Source organism: Microcebus murinus, chromosome 1, assembly GCF_040939455.1.
Source record: "Microcebus murinus isolate Inina chromosome 1, M.murinus_Inina_mat1.0, whole genome shotgun sequence".
Lineage (NCBI taxonomy): Eukaryota > Metazoa > Chordata > Mammalia > Primates > Cheirogaleidae > Microcebus > Microcebus murinus.
Window position 1 is genome coordinate 86,909,637 of NC_134104.1, and position 14,440 is coordinate 86,924,076.

The 14,440-nt window shown below is 32.8% G+C and overlaps 1 protein-coding gene across 3 annotated transcripts in view; it reads right to left on the bottom strand.

Moving 5' to 3' along the window:
* The window catches only part of NAALADL2 (N-acetylated alpha-linked acidic dipeptidase like 2), a 1,254,620-nt gene that overhangs the window by 776,778 nt on the left and 463,402 nt on the right, over window positions 1-14,440 (bottom strand). The window contains exon 4 of one of the 3 annotated variants that reach the window (XM_076003759.1): window positions 3,202-3,353. The exons of the other annotated variants lie outside the window; for them this stretch is intronic. Within the exon in view, the coding sequence (XP_075859874.1) occupies window positions 3,202-3,313 (112 nt within the window). The 5' untranslated portion in view covers window positions 3,314-3,353. The remainder of the gene's footprint in view (window positions 1-3,201; window positions 3,354-14,440) is intronic. 3 annotated transcript variants of the gene reach the window in all.

Genomic DNA, 14,440 nt, shown 5'->3' on the forward strand with positions numbered 1-14,440 from the left:
ACAAGACTAAATGAATGGGCATGGCTGTGTTCCAAAGGAAACTTTATTTACAAAAACAGGCAGTAGGCCAAATTTAGCCTGAGGGCTCTGATTTTTCCACCTTATGCTGGAAGGATAAAAAAATAATGGCCATAACACATTAATATGAATAATAAAAATTATTGTACTGAAGATAGTGACTATATAAAATATTAGTTCAGGAATAAATATTTTATTTCTGAATTAACTCACTGTAACTTCCTCCCAAGAAGGTTGAGTACATTTGAAAAAAATTTAGGATGGCCAAAATAGTTACATGGATAATAATGCCTAATCTGTCATATCAGTATTTACTCTTACTATGTTTTACTGATTCTATCACTTGGACTTGGCTATCTTTTATGGTGGTGTATTATTATATTAAACTTTGAATGTGGCATTTTCATCCTTTGGACAATACTATTACAATAAGTAAGTACTAAAATTACTACATACTAATAAACACTAATGAAAATTGTTCCCTCCTCTGTTCTCACTCTCTAGACAGTGGTACTCAGAGTACCTTGGAGCAGCAGCATCAACATTTTGAGAATTTGGTAGAAATGAAAATTCTTATGTCCTACTCCAGTATGAATCAGAAAATTGGGAGTGAGATCCAACAAGCTGTGTTTTAATAAGCTCTTCAGGTGGTTATGAAACAGCTAACATTGGAAACTACTTCTCCAGAAAGACAAAATTTAGCATTAGCATCTGGTCATCATCAGATTGATTTTTACATAGTAGATGGATATCATTAAAATGTGACAATTGGATTTTCCCTTTTTTACAAAATACTTATTTTTAAGGAATAATATGAACCTATAGCATTTATTTAAAACAAAACAAACAAACAAAAAAAAACAATCAAATTTCCTTTACACTTTAAGGAACTTAGAGAATACTCACTTTACTCACACTATAAAGAATATAATTTTCTAGTAACTCTATATAAATAATGATGGCTTGACCAGGCATGAAACTGAAAGTAATCCTAGAAGTCTGATTAGCTTGAAACCCCAGCCTAGACTGGGGCTTCCCTTCCTTCACAACATAAAGCCTGAACTTCTCAAAATGGAACACAAAACCACCACTGTTATAAGATCTGGTTTTGACTGGGCCAGTGGTTGACTGGGAGCCTACTTGATTTTATTTAGTCCAAGAAACTTCTGCTTGAATACCTGGGCCCGAAGTTGGCTTGGGACTAGGCCTCTTGAAGTCTTAGGAATCATTACAGTAGTCCCTCTTTATTCAGAGTTTCGATTTCCTCAGTTTCAGTTAGTCACAATTGACCACAGTCCAAAATTATTAAAAAGTGAAAAAATAAACAATTCATAAATTGAAAATTGTGCACCATTCTAATGAGCATGATGAAATCTCACACCATCCTGCTGTGTTCTGCCCAGGACGTGAATCATTCCTTTGTCCAGCATGTTCTTGCTGTATAAACTCCCAGCCAGTTAATCACTTAGTAGCCCTCCTGGTTATCAGGTTGACTATGCCTGTATTGCAGTGCTTGTATTCAAGTTACTCTTATTTTATTATACTTAATAATGGCCCCAAAGTGCAAGAGTAGTGACGCTGGTATAGTATTATAATTGTTCCACTTTATTTGGGGTATTGCTGTTGATTTTTTACTGTGCCTAATTTATAAATTAAACTTTATCATAGGTATGCACGTACAGGAAAAACAATAGTATATAAAGGGTTTGGTTCCATCCACAGTTTCAGGTATCCACTAAGGTCTCGGAACATAGATAAAGGGGTAGGGGTACTGTACTTCTCAAGCTCAGCCAATCTTCCAAATCTCTAAGGGACTGCTTCTTAAAGGAAGTTTCTGAAATCTCATCCCAGACCTCCGAAATCTGTAGCCCCCAGAAGCCTTTCTGATGATCAGTTAGATACTATTTTTTGGTCCCACCAAAAGTTGAAGTAGGATATTCACCAGACACCTCTTTTTCCATCTCCCCAACTGTATTCACATGCCTGAAGGTAGCCTGTGTGGTTGTTGTTCTTCCAGATTTTTCTACTTGGATTAGCTTCACATTATCTCCTACAGTCTAGTAGATAAATCTACTTTCAGCACAACTTTTTTTTCATTCCTCCCAGCTATTCTGGCTTAAAACAGCCCACTTCTTGGGTAGAAAGATTCCACAGAAAAAGGCAAAGAAAAAAGAAAAAAATAAACAGTCCACTTCTAAACTCTCCATCTGATACTTGTTAACTTGTAAATTAACAAAAAATTTACTAGGACTACAATTGGTTACATATACATCTCTATCTTTTTCTGGTCCCTGGGGTAACATTTTTTTTTTAATTCTATAAGAGAAATTAATTAACATGTGTAAGAGTTGTGAGAGGAAAGAGGCATCAGAGAATGTTTAATTTGCATTAATAGGTTATTTACTTACCTTTAGAATCTAGTTTTCTATCAAGATAATAGGTTATGTAGAGGATTAATCTTTGCAATAATTGTGATTAAATTTAAATAGAAATTTTATAATCACAAAATTAATGTTGCCAAAAGTCAAACAAATACCTATAAGGAACTTGTATATTCTTCCTTACAAAGCTACACACAAATAATGCATATGCTCACAGACTCCAAAAAGAAAAGGCTTAATAAAAATACATCCAAATATGTTTTGTGTTTTGCTGAATGTAAAATGCAAACAGTAATAACAATTTGACAAAGAAACTTTTCAATATTTCAGAAACTACATCCCATCTTTTAGTGAAAATATCTGTTCAATTGATTTAGAGGTGGCTGTTAAAAGCCCCAAGGGCCCTATACAGTTAGAGGAAGATGAAATGGTTTCTTTCTCTCTGCTTTCCTTCTTTCTCAGACTCCTAATCACAAGGAACTGTATTCTGTAAGGGAAAAACAAAAAAGACTTCTGCCTGCTATAACTGAGTTTAGAAGTAGGTTTAAGTAGCTTGAAAAAGTTCTAGGATAGGTAACATTCTGCATAACTCTCACAGAAAAGATAACATAGGTAACATTCTGATAATTTTCAAATCAAAGGGACCATTCAATGGGTATTTACTGTATATCTGATATGGGTACCGTTCTGGGTTTGGTAAGATATATAAAACACAGTCCTTGCATTCAGGAAAGTATGATCTAGTTACAGAGACATGAATTATTTCTAACAAAAACAAGGGAATAAGAAAAGGCCACTCTACCTGGAAAATGAGTCAGCAGAGGTTGTGACAGTGGTGAAAGTACCGGAGGACAAAGGAGGCAAGTGTCAGGGCAGCTGGAGTCCTCTTGTAAAGCACCATCGTGTTGGGGCATTTTAGGTGGGCCTTAAAGAGCTTCAAGATTTCAAACAGGCCTAGTCAAAGGGAAAGGCATTCCAGGTGGAAACAATAACGAACAGAGCTAAAGAGGTGATGATAATCACAAGGAGCCTGGCAAGCTCCCAGCACAGGATTTAGTTGAGAGCAGTAGGAAGTATTTAAGGCTATTACTCTGCAAATCTTAACCAAAGTAAATATTTCAAATTGTATTGAAAACTCAGTTTACTGCTTTTAGCCAAATGCTGTTGCAACATCTTACAAATTATCACAGGAAGCATGATTTTTAAACATTCAGAAGATGACTTATGGCAGCAATATTATTTCCAAATAAGCCCAAAGACGTCTTTAAAACCAAAGCAAGAAATGACTATTTTGATTTCTTAAACCTTAAATAAAATGAAGAGTATATACACCAAATAATATATTTATAACTTCTTAAAAAGCCCTTTCTCACTTGCTATTAACATGGTGACTTATAATTGTCTCAGATGGAGGTTTGATCAATAGATGCTGTGGAAGCGTCAACTCAGCATCCAAATTTGCACAACATAGGAGTAGGATACCCAAGTCCTGCAGACTGACTGATCTTTTTTCTCTTCTATGTTCCCTTATACTTTGCATGTACATAGATTAAAAACTTTACAGTATTTGTTTTGTTTATTCATTCCTTTCACAAATATTTACTGGGCACTCAGTATGTGTCAGTGACTTAAAATTCAATAGGGAGCCAGACAAACATGATCCTTTTTCAGAAGAAGGTTTAATCTTGAGAAGAAGGCAAGTTGAATGTAAAAATAAAAATGATTAACTATAAATTGTGGTCAGTGCTATGAAAGAAATTAAACATGAGCTGAAACCCTGTCCACTCTTAGTGTGGTGGTTGAGAACATTTGCAGTGAACTTGAATTGCTGGCATTCATATTCCTGACTTGACCACTCATTAGCTCTTTGACCTTGAACAAATTATTAACCTTTATCTGCTCAGCCACTTCACTTGAGAATGGGGGATAATGACACTATCTACCTCATAAGGTCTTTACAAACATTAAGTGATCTAAAATGCAAATTACTTAGAACAATGCTTAGCATGTAGTGAAAACAGAGAAATAACAACTGACAGTATATTTTCTATACCTTTTCATTTCATTGCAAGTAGTACCTTAGCAAGAGGAAGTACATATTCCAAATACATTGCATTTTATTCATTCTTTTTTTTCCTGGCGCCTCAGGGGAGAAATTTTGAGACAGTAAATGATATTTACCTCACAGCATAGTTTTAAGGATTAAATGAGTTATAATTGAGCATGGTGTCCAAACAAAAAATTTTACAATGATAGCCATTATCATCAATGAAAAGTACTAGAAAATAAGTGACTAACATCTCTGTTCTTAGGGCTATAAGCATGACTAATTATAATTATGGATTCGAGCTTCAACTCAGCATAAAAAAAAGAATGAGAAGAAAATGGAGAATAGAAGAGAAAGAATAAAGAAATTATGCATGATGGGAAGGGTAAATAGGTTTAAGGTACAGGCCTAAGCAGCAGGTACTCACTATTTCTACCAGGGGGTGGTATCGCTTACCATGCTCATTCCTTCATTATTGTCTACAGCTGCTCTTGAGCCACAATGCAAGCGTTGAGTAGTTGTGACAGAAATTATATAGCCAGCAAAGTTAAAAACATTTGCTATCTGGTCTTTCAAAGAATAAGTTTGCCAGCCCTAGCAAACCAGCCCTAGATCTGTAGAATCTCAGCAAAACTTCAAAAAGGATCACATGACATACTCAGGCTGAGCATCAGCTTGTATATACTTCTATCATAGCACCACACTGTATTGACATTATGTGCTTATTGATCAGTCTTTCCTTGATGAACTGAATGATTCTCAAGGACAGGAATCATGTCTTATTTATCTTTTGTCTCCAGAGCCTAACAAAGAACCTGGTCAATAAATGCATGTTGAATTGAACTGAGCTACAACCTACAGTTTATGCATATTTCATATTTTAGATTTAGAGCAGATCGGTGAACTTAGAAGGGTTATCTATATTTCTTTTAATAGATACTAGGTCCTTCTGATGAAAGCTGACTTCTTAGCTAAGAGCTAATTTGCTATTTTTTAATGTTATTTCAAATACACCTATCTGGTAGACCAGTGAAAGGTAATTAAGTTTAAAACAAGAAGTTTTCACTCATTTGGAGTGAAAGTATTTTTTTGCATCCTCCTGCAAAATCTAATAAAGTTCATGAAGGAAAAGTTATATATAAGGATAACAGTTGATAATAACTTTAATATTGAAAAATGTCAGCATCTAAAGCTTGAAAAGTATCAGTTAACATTACATATGCACTTTCAGTAGCTAATCAGCCAATGGTACTCTAAATATTTACAAGATACAATTCAGGAGCCTAAATTCCAAATGTATTTAGTATTTCACAAATAAATTGTAGTCTCAATTAAATTCTTTACTATTTTGATAAAGCTACCATGCTGTTTTAATAACAGAGAATAATATGGCCAGTGGCACTAATTAAGGGGTTTTCCTTTGAATAACTGATACATTTATGAGGAGCACTGCAAGGGTCATCCTTTCTTCAGTAAATTGAAATACACAAAATCTAATACATTTCAAATAAATCTAAGAAATATCAAGGCCAACTCTCCTTAAGAAAATCATGTACAGTACAGAAAGACAATTCTAAAAAGTAAATCTTTGTAGAGAAAACTGAAAAAATATTCACCTTTTAAACATATAATTTTCTCCCTATTAGCTGTTGTCATCACCTACTTTTAAATGTTAATAAAGTAAATTTAATTTGGAAAACTTTCATAATGCCAGACCATTAGACTTGAGAAAAATATTTTACACTTACATTAAATTCCTAGATACAAAATAGAATAGATGGTTTATTAACTATGTTATTTTGCTTTAATTCTAAGTAAAAAAAAAATGAACAGTGCTCCCTAAATGCTAGAAAACTAGTAGTAATTTTATTAACAGCAGCTTTGTTTACATTTTTATTTTTAAAAATTTAATTGAATATTTGGGTCTTTCACAGTCATTAAAGGACACATAGGAATAACATTTATGGAACGTTGGGCAGATGGGAGAGGGGAGGAGGGGATGTGCACCATTTGGGGGATGGACACGCTCGAAGCTCTGACTCTGGGGGCAAAGGGGGCAAAGGCAATACATGTAATCTAAACATTTGTACCCCCATAATATGCTGAAATAAAAAAAATTATGGAAAAAGTTATAGTCTTTAACACTATATTTCTCAGGTAGGATGAACTCTATAGATATTAGATTTTCTCATAAAATTTCAATATTTTTAATGTTGATAAATGACTTTACTTCTTCTAATAGATGATTATTCTTCACTGCTGCTAACATAAGCAGATATGATTTGATACTAGTACTACAAACTGGGTTTTAGCCATGACCTATATATATGCAAATAGATTAAAATATAGGTTTTGCCTGAAATGGGGCAGATGTCCTTAACAAAAAATATTTGTGCTATCGCAGACATGGGAAAAATTCAGGCCAAAGATGAGTTTCCTAAGTGTTGAATGTTGGTTTGCCTCCAGGTATTGTAAAAGGAATCTGTTTCAATATTCAGATTATTTCCAGGATTCACATGGAATTTGAAAGCTGAAAATTTGCAATGGTTATATCAATTTGAATATGAAGTTAAAAATGTATCAGGGCTTTGATTAAGGTTCTATTGACCTGCCCCGATATTCAGTAAGGGAGGGCGCTAACCTGCAGACCAGAAAACTTATGAAGGCCCACCATTCATTTTCTGCCAGTGCTTGAGGAAGTCTTCTCTTCTTTGAACCTGAGTTTCCTCAGGTGTAAAGTGAGATGCTTGGCCCAGAAAACAAATAAAATCTAAAAGAACATGTTCTCTACAATTTGAAATTTACAATAAAACCTGATTTGTGTGTTTGATGGGATAGGAATATGGGTTTCCAATGAATGGACCCCAGTGTTTGGCTGACTTAGTTTTCTCAACTGTAAAATGAGATTATAATAGAGCATTCTCATAAGTTGTTGTGAGGATCAAATGAATTTACATATAATTTAGAAAATATAAAGCCTGACATAGAATTAGTGCTACCTAAAGGTTAACTATTATTTACAGAAAAAAATTAAGTAATTTCCAATGCCTAAGTGCCTATTCACTTTTAGAGAAAATTAGAAATAAAAATAAAAGGAGTCTTTGGATAATGCCACTCACACTGACCAGAACTTTAATGATGCCAGAGTAAAAAACATAACGGAAATTTTTATCTAAGGAAACATGATTACACATACTGGCTCTGTTATTTTCACCAAACTTCACCAACTTTTTCATTTGTTTTACTTTTTTCTTCGACTTTGGTTTATAGCACCCCTCTTCTACATTTTTTTCACAATTTAACATTTTTTCTTTTTGCTATTTTATATCCATTTGCAGGATTAGTGGTCTTTACCTGTCTGCCGTTACTGTATATAATTATTTGAGGGCACAAATCAAAACTAGTAAAGAAAATATACTTTGGAATCAACTCTTAATTATCAAGCTTCTGCTAGTTTTCAATAAGGTGTGAAGCTGGTAGGCTTACAATTCAAGAAGTAGGAACAGCAGTACCCCCATAGCGAACTCTGGAAGCATTCAGTGTGACCTATCCTTGATTCATCATGTTTTAGGGAAAAAAATAGGGAGTATAGGTAAATTGAGCTAATTGGTTAAAGAAAGATTGTTCAACAGAACTTACATTGGATAAAACACTGTACTAGAACATCTGGTTTTATTAAAATTCAGTGGGCCTAATACAAAGAATATCATTTGCCATGTGCTCTACTGTGATGAGCAACTGCATCATCTGTGTTCCTCTTCTTTCCCAACCCTCCTGACTCACTCTCCTTATTACTGGGCATGTAATAATGTGAAACTGTCTCCAGTTCAATATTTTTTATATGTTAGTAATAATAATATAACACTGTCTCTTGTCTATATGACTCACTCAATCCAGATAGCACTTATTATTAGATTTTTAAATAAATCACTGCATTTCTATATTTTCACTGTCTGTTTTTATCTTTAAAATAATAGTGTATGTACAATTTAAAGGTTAAGATTTAAAGCATGGATTTATGAAATTCCAATTGATAGCCAACCTTGATGAATACAAGATGTTCTGGTAGAAAATTCTATAATATATTTTTATCTCATTCTTTAAATGCAACCTTAAAAGCTCTGTGAACAATTCCATTATTCATTACCTGTTGTATTCTTAGAAGTATAATTGAGGTCAGAAAATTATGTGATGAAGTATGTGGTCTAAAAATCCTGCAATTCATCAACACAAAAGAACGGAAAGCCAACCCAAACAATTTTCCCTACGTGAATGATTTGTTTGTTCATTAGGGGAAAAGGTTAGCAGAAGTTTTCCTCTTTTGAGAGAAAAAGGCTGAATTTTTAAAGCTATAAGCTTGATTTTTATGTCACAAGTTTTAAATTGTCTAAAATGACAAAAAATGTGTTTATGATTCAGGAAATTATTTCCATTACAGCATGGAAGAAAGAAATAATCATCAAACTGATGTTTTTACTTGTTAACCAATTGTTTTAGCTATGTAAATTAGTCTAAAATGACTTCTCTAGAAATATGCACTAAAAATAAAATTATGTAGTCTGAGGCATCATGTTTTTCTCATCATATTTTTTGCCATTCTTTTTCTAGTTGTTTTTGTTTTATCTCCTTTTGCTTTTCCCTCTGTCTCTAATTGCCAGATCAGTAAATGGTATAGGATATTGTAAACATGGCCTTCTAAGCACAAATAGGCAAAAAATCACCATTCAGTGTGATCTCTCCACTTTACTATAAAAGCAACTTTGACACAGTGCTTACCATTGATAACTGATGAATATTATGATGAAACTATGAAAACAGTGCTTGACCAACATAAGCAGATAATAAAACAAATGTGTTGTAAACAATATAAGTTGTCAATTTAATTCTTTGAAAAGTGAAGTACATTAAAAATAATATCTTTCTCTAAATCAAATTAAAATATTGAGAATTTATAAACTTAACTAAGACTAATGAAATCACAGTATGGTTAAGGAAATTCATATTACATTCTTTTGTATTAATTATACAACAGCTAGGTGATCTCAATGTAGATAAGATCCTATAATTTTACATCATGACATCCATATCTTACGGGTCTTCCCACTCTTTTATAAAGGAAATCATAATTAACTGGTCCCTATTATTATTTTTTTTCTATACTCTTGCATATTGGTCTTTGTAATTTGAATTTTATTATATTGTTTTGTTGATCCCTAAAAGAATAAGAGTCTAATTTGTAGAAGAAATAAAACATATGATGTTAATAAAATTCAGAAACTTAAGTGTTGAGCAAAATATATGTATACAGGTATATAAGGTAATTATTCCAAAAATTATCATGCTATCAACTAAAAATAAATAGTGTATTTGATTTTTTGGATGTTATGTTTAAAGTGCTAAGAATGTTTAAAGATTTAAAATAACATGGAAGGCTGAATAGCAAGTGAAATGCTGCTTCTGAATTTATGCCCAGGACATTTTTTTTCTCTCTTCCTCTGAGAGTTCGCACATCACTCTGCCCCTCTTTATTAATATACACATGTGATCAAGTTTTCACAAACACCAAACCAAACATTATTTCTAGTTACAACGACACTAGATAAAAGATTGGAGACTGACCTGCTATTTTATCCATTTTCTGTGTTTCACACTGTACTGAGTTTAATAGTGTCCCTACCACCACCACTCTTAAATTCATGCCTGTCCAGAATCTGCAAATGTGACATTATTTAGAAATAGGGTCTTTTAGATATAATCCAGTTAACAAAAGTCATAGTGGATTAGGGTGGACCCTTAATCTAAAATGTTTGATGTTCTATAAGAATAAATAAATTTCGACAAAGAAAGACAGAAAAAACACCATGTGACAACAGAGACCAGAGATGGAAGTAATTTGTCTGCAATACAAGGAATGCCAAGGATTGTTAGCAACACCGGAAGTTAAGAGAAAGCAGATGGTCACGCTGGAAGCTCTGACTCAAGGGAGAAGGGGGGCCATGGGCAATATATGTAACCTTAACATTTGTACCCGCATAATATGCTGAAATAAAAAAAAAAATTAAAAAAAAAGAGAGAGACAGAGAGAAAGGCATGGGACAGTCTCCCCTAGAGTCTTCAGAGAGAACACGAATCCGCCAACACCTTGATTTCAGACTTCTAGCCTACAAAACTATGATAGAATAAATTTCTGTTGTTTTAAACTAGCCAGTTTGTGGTGCTTTATTTTGACAGCCCTGGAAAACTAATATACATAATATACATAATAAATTCCTTATTTTTCTTCTCTCTTAACAGCAATGACTTGCATGTTTTTTATGCAGGCTATATTCTAATACTTATCTATATAGGCAAAATTCCTTAGCAGAAATGGAGTTTTCTCCACAAAAGCCACTTGAATCACCTCCTATGAGAAGCCTCCCCGATCTCTCTTTGACTTAGACAATTCCCCCTAGTCTCTCATGTCATGTATACCTTCCTTTCTTAATATTTGTTACAATGCAATTTTATATTTGTTTATTTATGTGGCTAATAAATGTCTCACTCACTTAAAAAGAAGCTCTATGAGAACAGGTACTGGATCTGTTTTTGCTCACCCCTGTGTCCCCAGCATCTGTGACACTTCCTGGGGAGAAAAATGGTGAAGGAATGAATGAATGTTCATTCATCTTTCTGAATCTTTCTGATGTCTCCAATGATATACCCTAGTTTCCCCTTTGAAACCTCATAAAGTCTTTCTTTGAACTTCTCTTATTTATCATTTCTTTTTTACAGCTCTTATTTGCCATCCCAGGGATTCTCACCAAGAAAAATTAGAGAGCGTTTGTTTTTTCCAAAATAAGTCTGTTTGAATTCCTCCCCCAATGACCCCAGATTGATTTTCCTGAGGGTAAGGAACACAGATGTGTGCTTGCTTTTTTTTTTTTATCTCCTCCATGTTCTTGATATGATCTGCTCTCTAGAGTGGCCAAGAAGAAAGCAGAAGACATGGTAAAGAAGCCCAGAGCTCCAACACTTTCTAGTCAAACAAAATAAGTCAGAATGGTTCATTCACTGCCTCACTACATGCCCATATAAAAGAACATTAAGATTATACAATTCTATATTTGAAAAGATATTTCTCTGTAATGTGATACTTAAATGCACGAGTGATTAGATTTGATATATTTAACTGTCATTCCAAAGTTGACTAATATGCTCTTCAATCAGTACATTTCATTCGGTTTCTAAATAGCAACTTATCATAAATTTCCATATTTGAAAATCATTTTTTTCTATGATAAGAAAACTTTTAGGAAATTATTTTAGGGTTATTAGAAAATTGATGAAGGAATTTATACATTTAAGGAATACTCTGAAAGAAATGAAGTAGAAATGATCAAATTAGATCTCTGAAATAAATTTTCTTCTTTGTTAAAATAAATGTAAACATATGTTGAGTTAGTATGAATGGAAATGTAGTAAATAAAAATTACCTACTAATAGATATTATCTATACCAAAAAAGTATTACTATTTGAGTTTAAAATACCTATTGGACTTGGAAACACATAAATGTTCTTGAGAGATTCATTGCTAGTAAATCAAAAAATTACACTGCTTAAAATCAACAATGACCTTATCACAACTTACCCTCACTTTTTTTCAGAACTTATTCTATAATAACAAAATTTTCAATCTTCAAGTCTGTCTATGAAGAGTTGTAGGTAAAACTTAATGAGTTTAAAGGTGTTTCTTAGAGTACTAAATATAGAAACAATAAAACCCTAAATCCTGATTGTTCTTCAATTAATTTGCATCACATTCATTTCCATATCTAGAGTCACAGGTGTATTTTGTTAAATCTTGAACTACATTTAAATAGGTCACTAGATATCAAAATTAATCACTGTCACAGATCATTACTAGGAAACTATGCCATTTAAACCATAGCATTATTGCTTAGTAAAATAAAATACTAAACTATGATTTATTTTATAATTTTCATTTATTAAGGTCAATTTTAATGTTAGTTGCTTTTGGATGACTTAGATCTACTTCCAGGCAAGGGTTTACAAAAAATCAAGACAAGAAGCACTGCATTCATACAGACATTACCTTTCCTAGAGGTTTTATTTGGTCATGTGTGAACACACACAGTAATCTTACACATGGAACTTAATCTGAATGCTAATGTTTCCAAACATAATACTCACTCACAGTAAAGATCATTATGTGCCTGTTCTCTCAAGTGAACAATAAGGCTTGTGCTCCAATGTTTCAAATCAACATATTCTCAAAGACAGCTTTTATCACTTCTATCTGCACACAGAAGCATATTTTAATTGCTTATTCTCCTCTGGCTTCTTTCTCCTTCATCTGTCTTCTAGCTTTTGGTTGTTTTGCACGTAGGGTAATGAGTTTCAGAATAGGATGCAGGACCTATCTGATTGTACTGAACGGTAGCTAATGTTCTTATACAAAGTTTAAATAAAACATATGCTGAATGAAAAAATTAAAATGCCTCTAAATAATATACTTTCATAAATATAAGTAAAATTTCCAATCCTATCTTCTCCCACATCTTTGAGCAACTAAGCTATTTCATTGTCCACACATTGATGCCAAGAATGTGGCCATATATCTGTCATTCATGTAACATTTCATAATTTTGACATATCAAGATATTACTTGGATCATTGATTACCTTACTTATAGTATCAGAATCAATTTTGAAATTTGAATGTTTATTTTATAAAGAAACTGCATATAATTATAGAAAATGGGAAATCAGTAAGTAACCTACAAAGAAAAACAAAGAAAATGAAACATTATCAAATGTCAAATGAATTTTAAATCCCCCAAACTAGAAAGTAAGCTCCATGAGGGCAAGGGATTTGTCTCTTTTATTCACTGTGCTACACCAATCACTTACCTAGCATATAGTTGTACTCGATAAACATTTATCAAATGAATGAAGACTAAATATACCAGATGGTGAATTGAAAATATTCATACATTGTATTTCTCTGCTCCACAAAGCTAATTTCCTACCTATCAAGGTTCTTTTCTTCAATAAGTTCCTGTTCATTTCAAGGAAAAGAAGATTATTGTAAAATATCATAGAAACTGGTATTTGCATACAGTATATACATAAATGCTTATATTTTTGTTCACTGTAATATTACATATTGATTGCTAATATTGAACAGGATTCTATAATGGCTTCAACAATGCAATTTCCAGGTTGACAAATGCTCTAGGAGGGTGCGTTTCACTTCTGACTGCAAATAGAGTCACTTGTAGATTTATAAACAATACTGATGCCTGGGTCCCATGTGCTCCAAACCACTTAAATCAGAGTCTACTGGAAACAGAGCCAGCCATAAATATTAATTTTAAAAGCTCCCCAAATAATTCAAATTGGAGACAGTACTAAGAGCTACCAATCTAGGACAGCAGTGGAAACATATTTGTCTATGTAAAATATACCTATATCTGTCTCAAGCTTTAAAATTTGTCCCTATCTATATACAACTCAGCTTTTCCCTGTTTTATCAATTTTGAAAAGTTCCTCTTAGCTTTCCATATATACAATTTTTAAAAAGCTATACTTATTTAGCACTATCTTCAAAAACATCAATCCCTGACTTTAATTTGCTTTATAGAACTTCTATAAAAACTCTCCAACTATATCTAATATTTTGGAACTGAAATCTTCTGAATTGATTTAGAAAACATTATTTCCTATGAGACATAAGGCTTCATTTTCTTATTCTTTTTTTCCTCAGGATTTGTCATGGATACTATGTAAACTGTATACTGTATAACAAAACTGGTAAAATATATTTCAGATGTGATGATGTGACAGCAGAGTAGCCAACAGTCATGCCAACATCATCAGATAAGACAGCAAAAAATACCTCAGGTTTCCAATAACTTAAGAAACATTAAATCAATAATTTCAATTTAGGACCAAAGTGGATATGAGGATCTAATAGAGGTGTTTATCAAAGGGA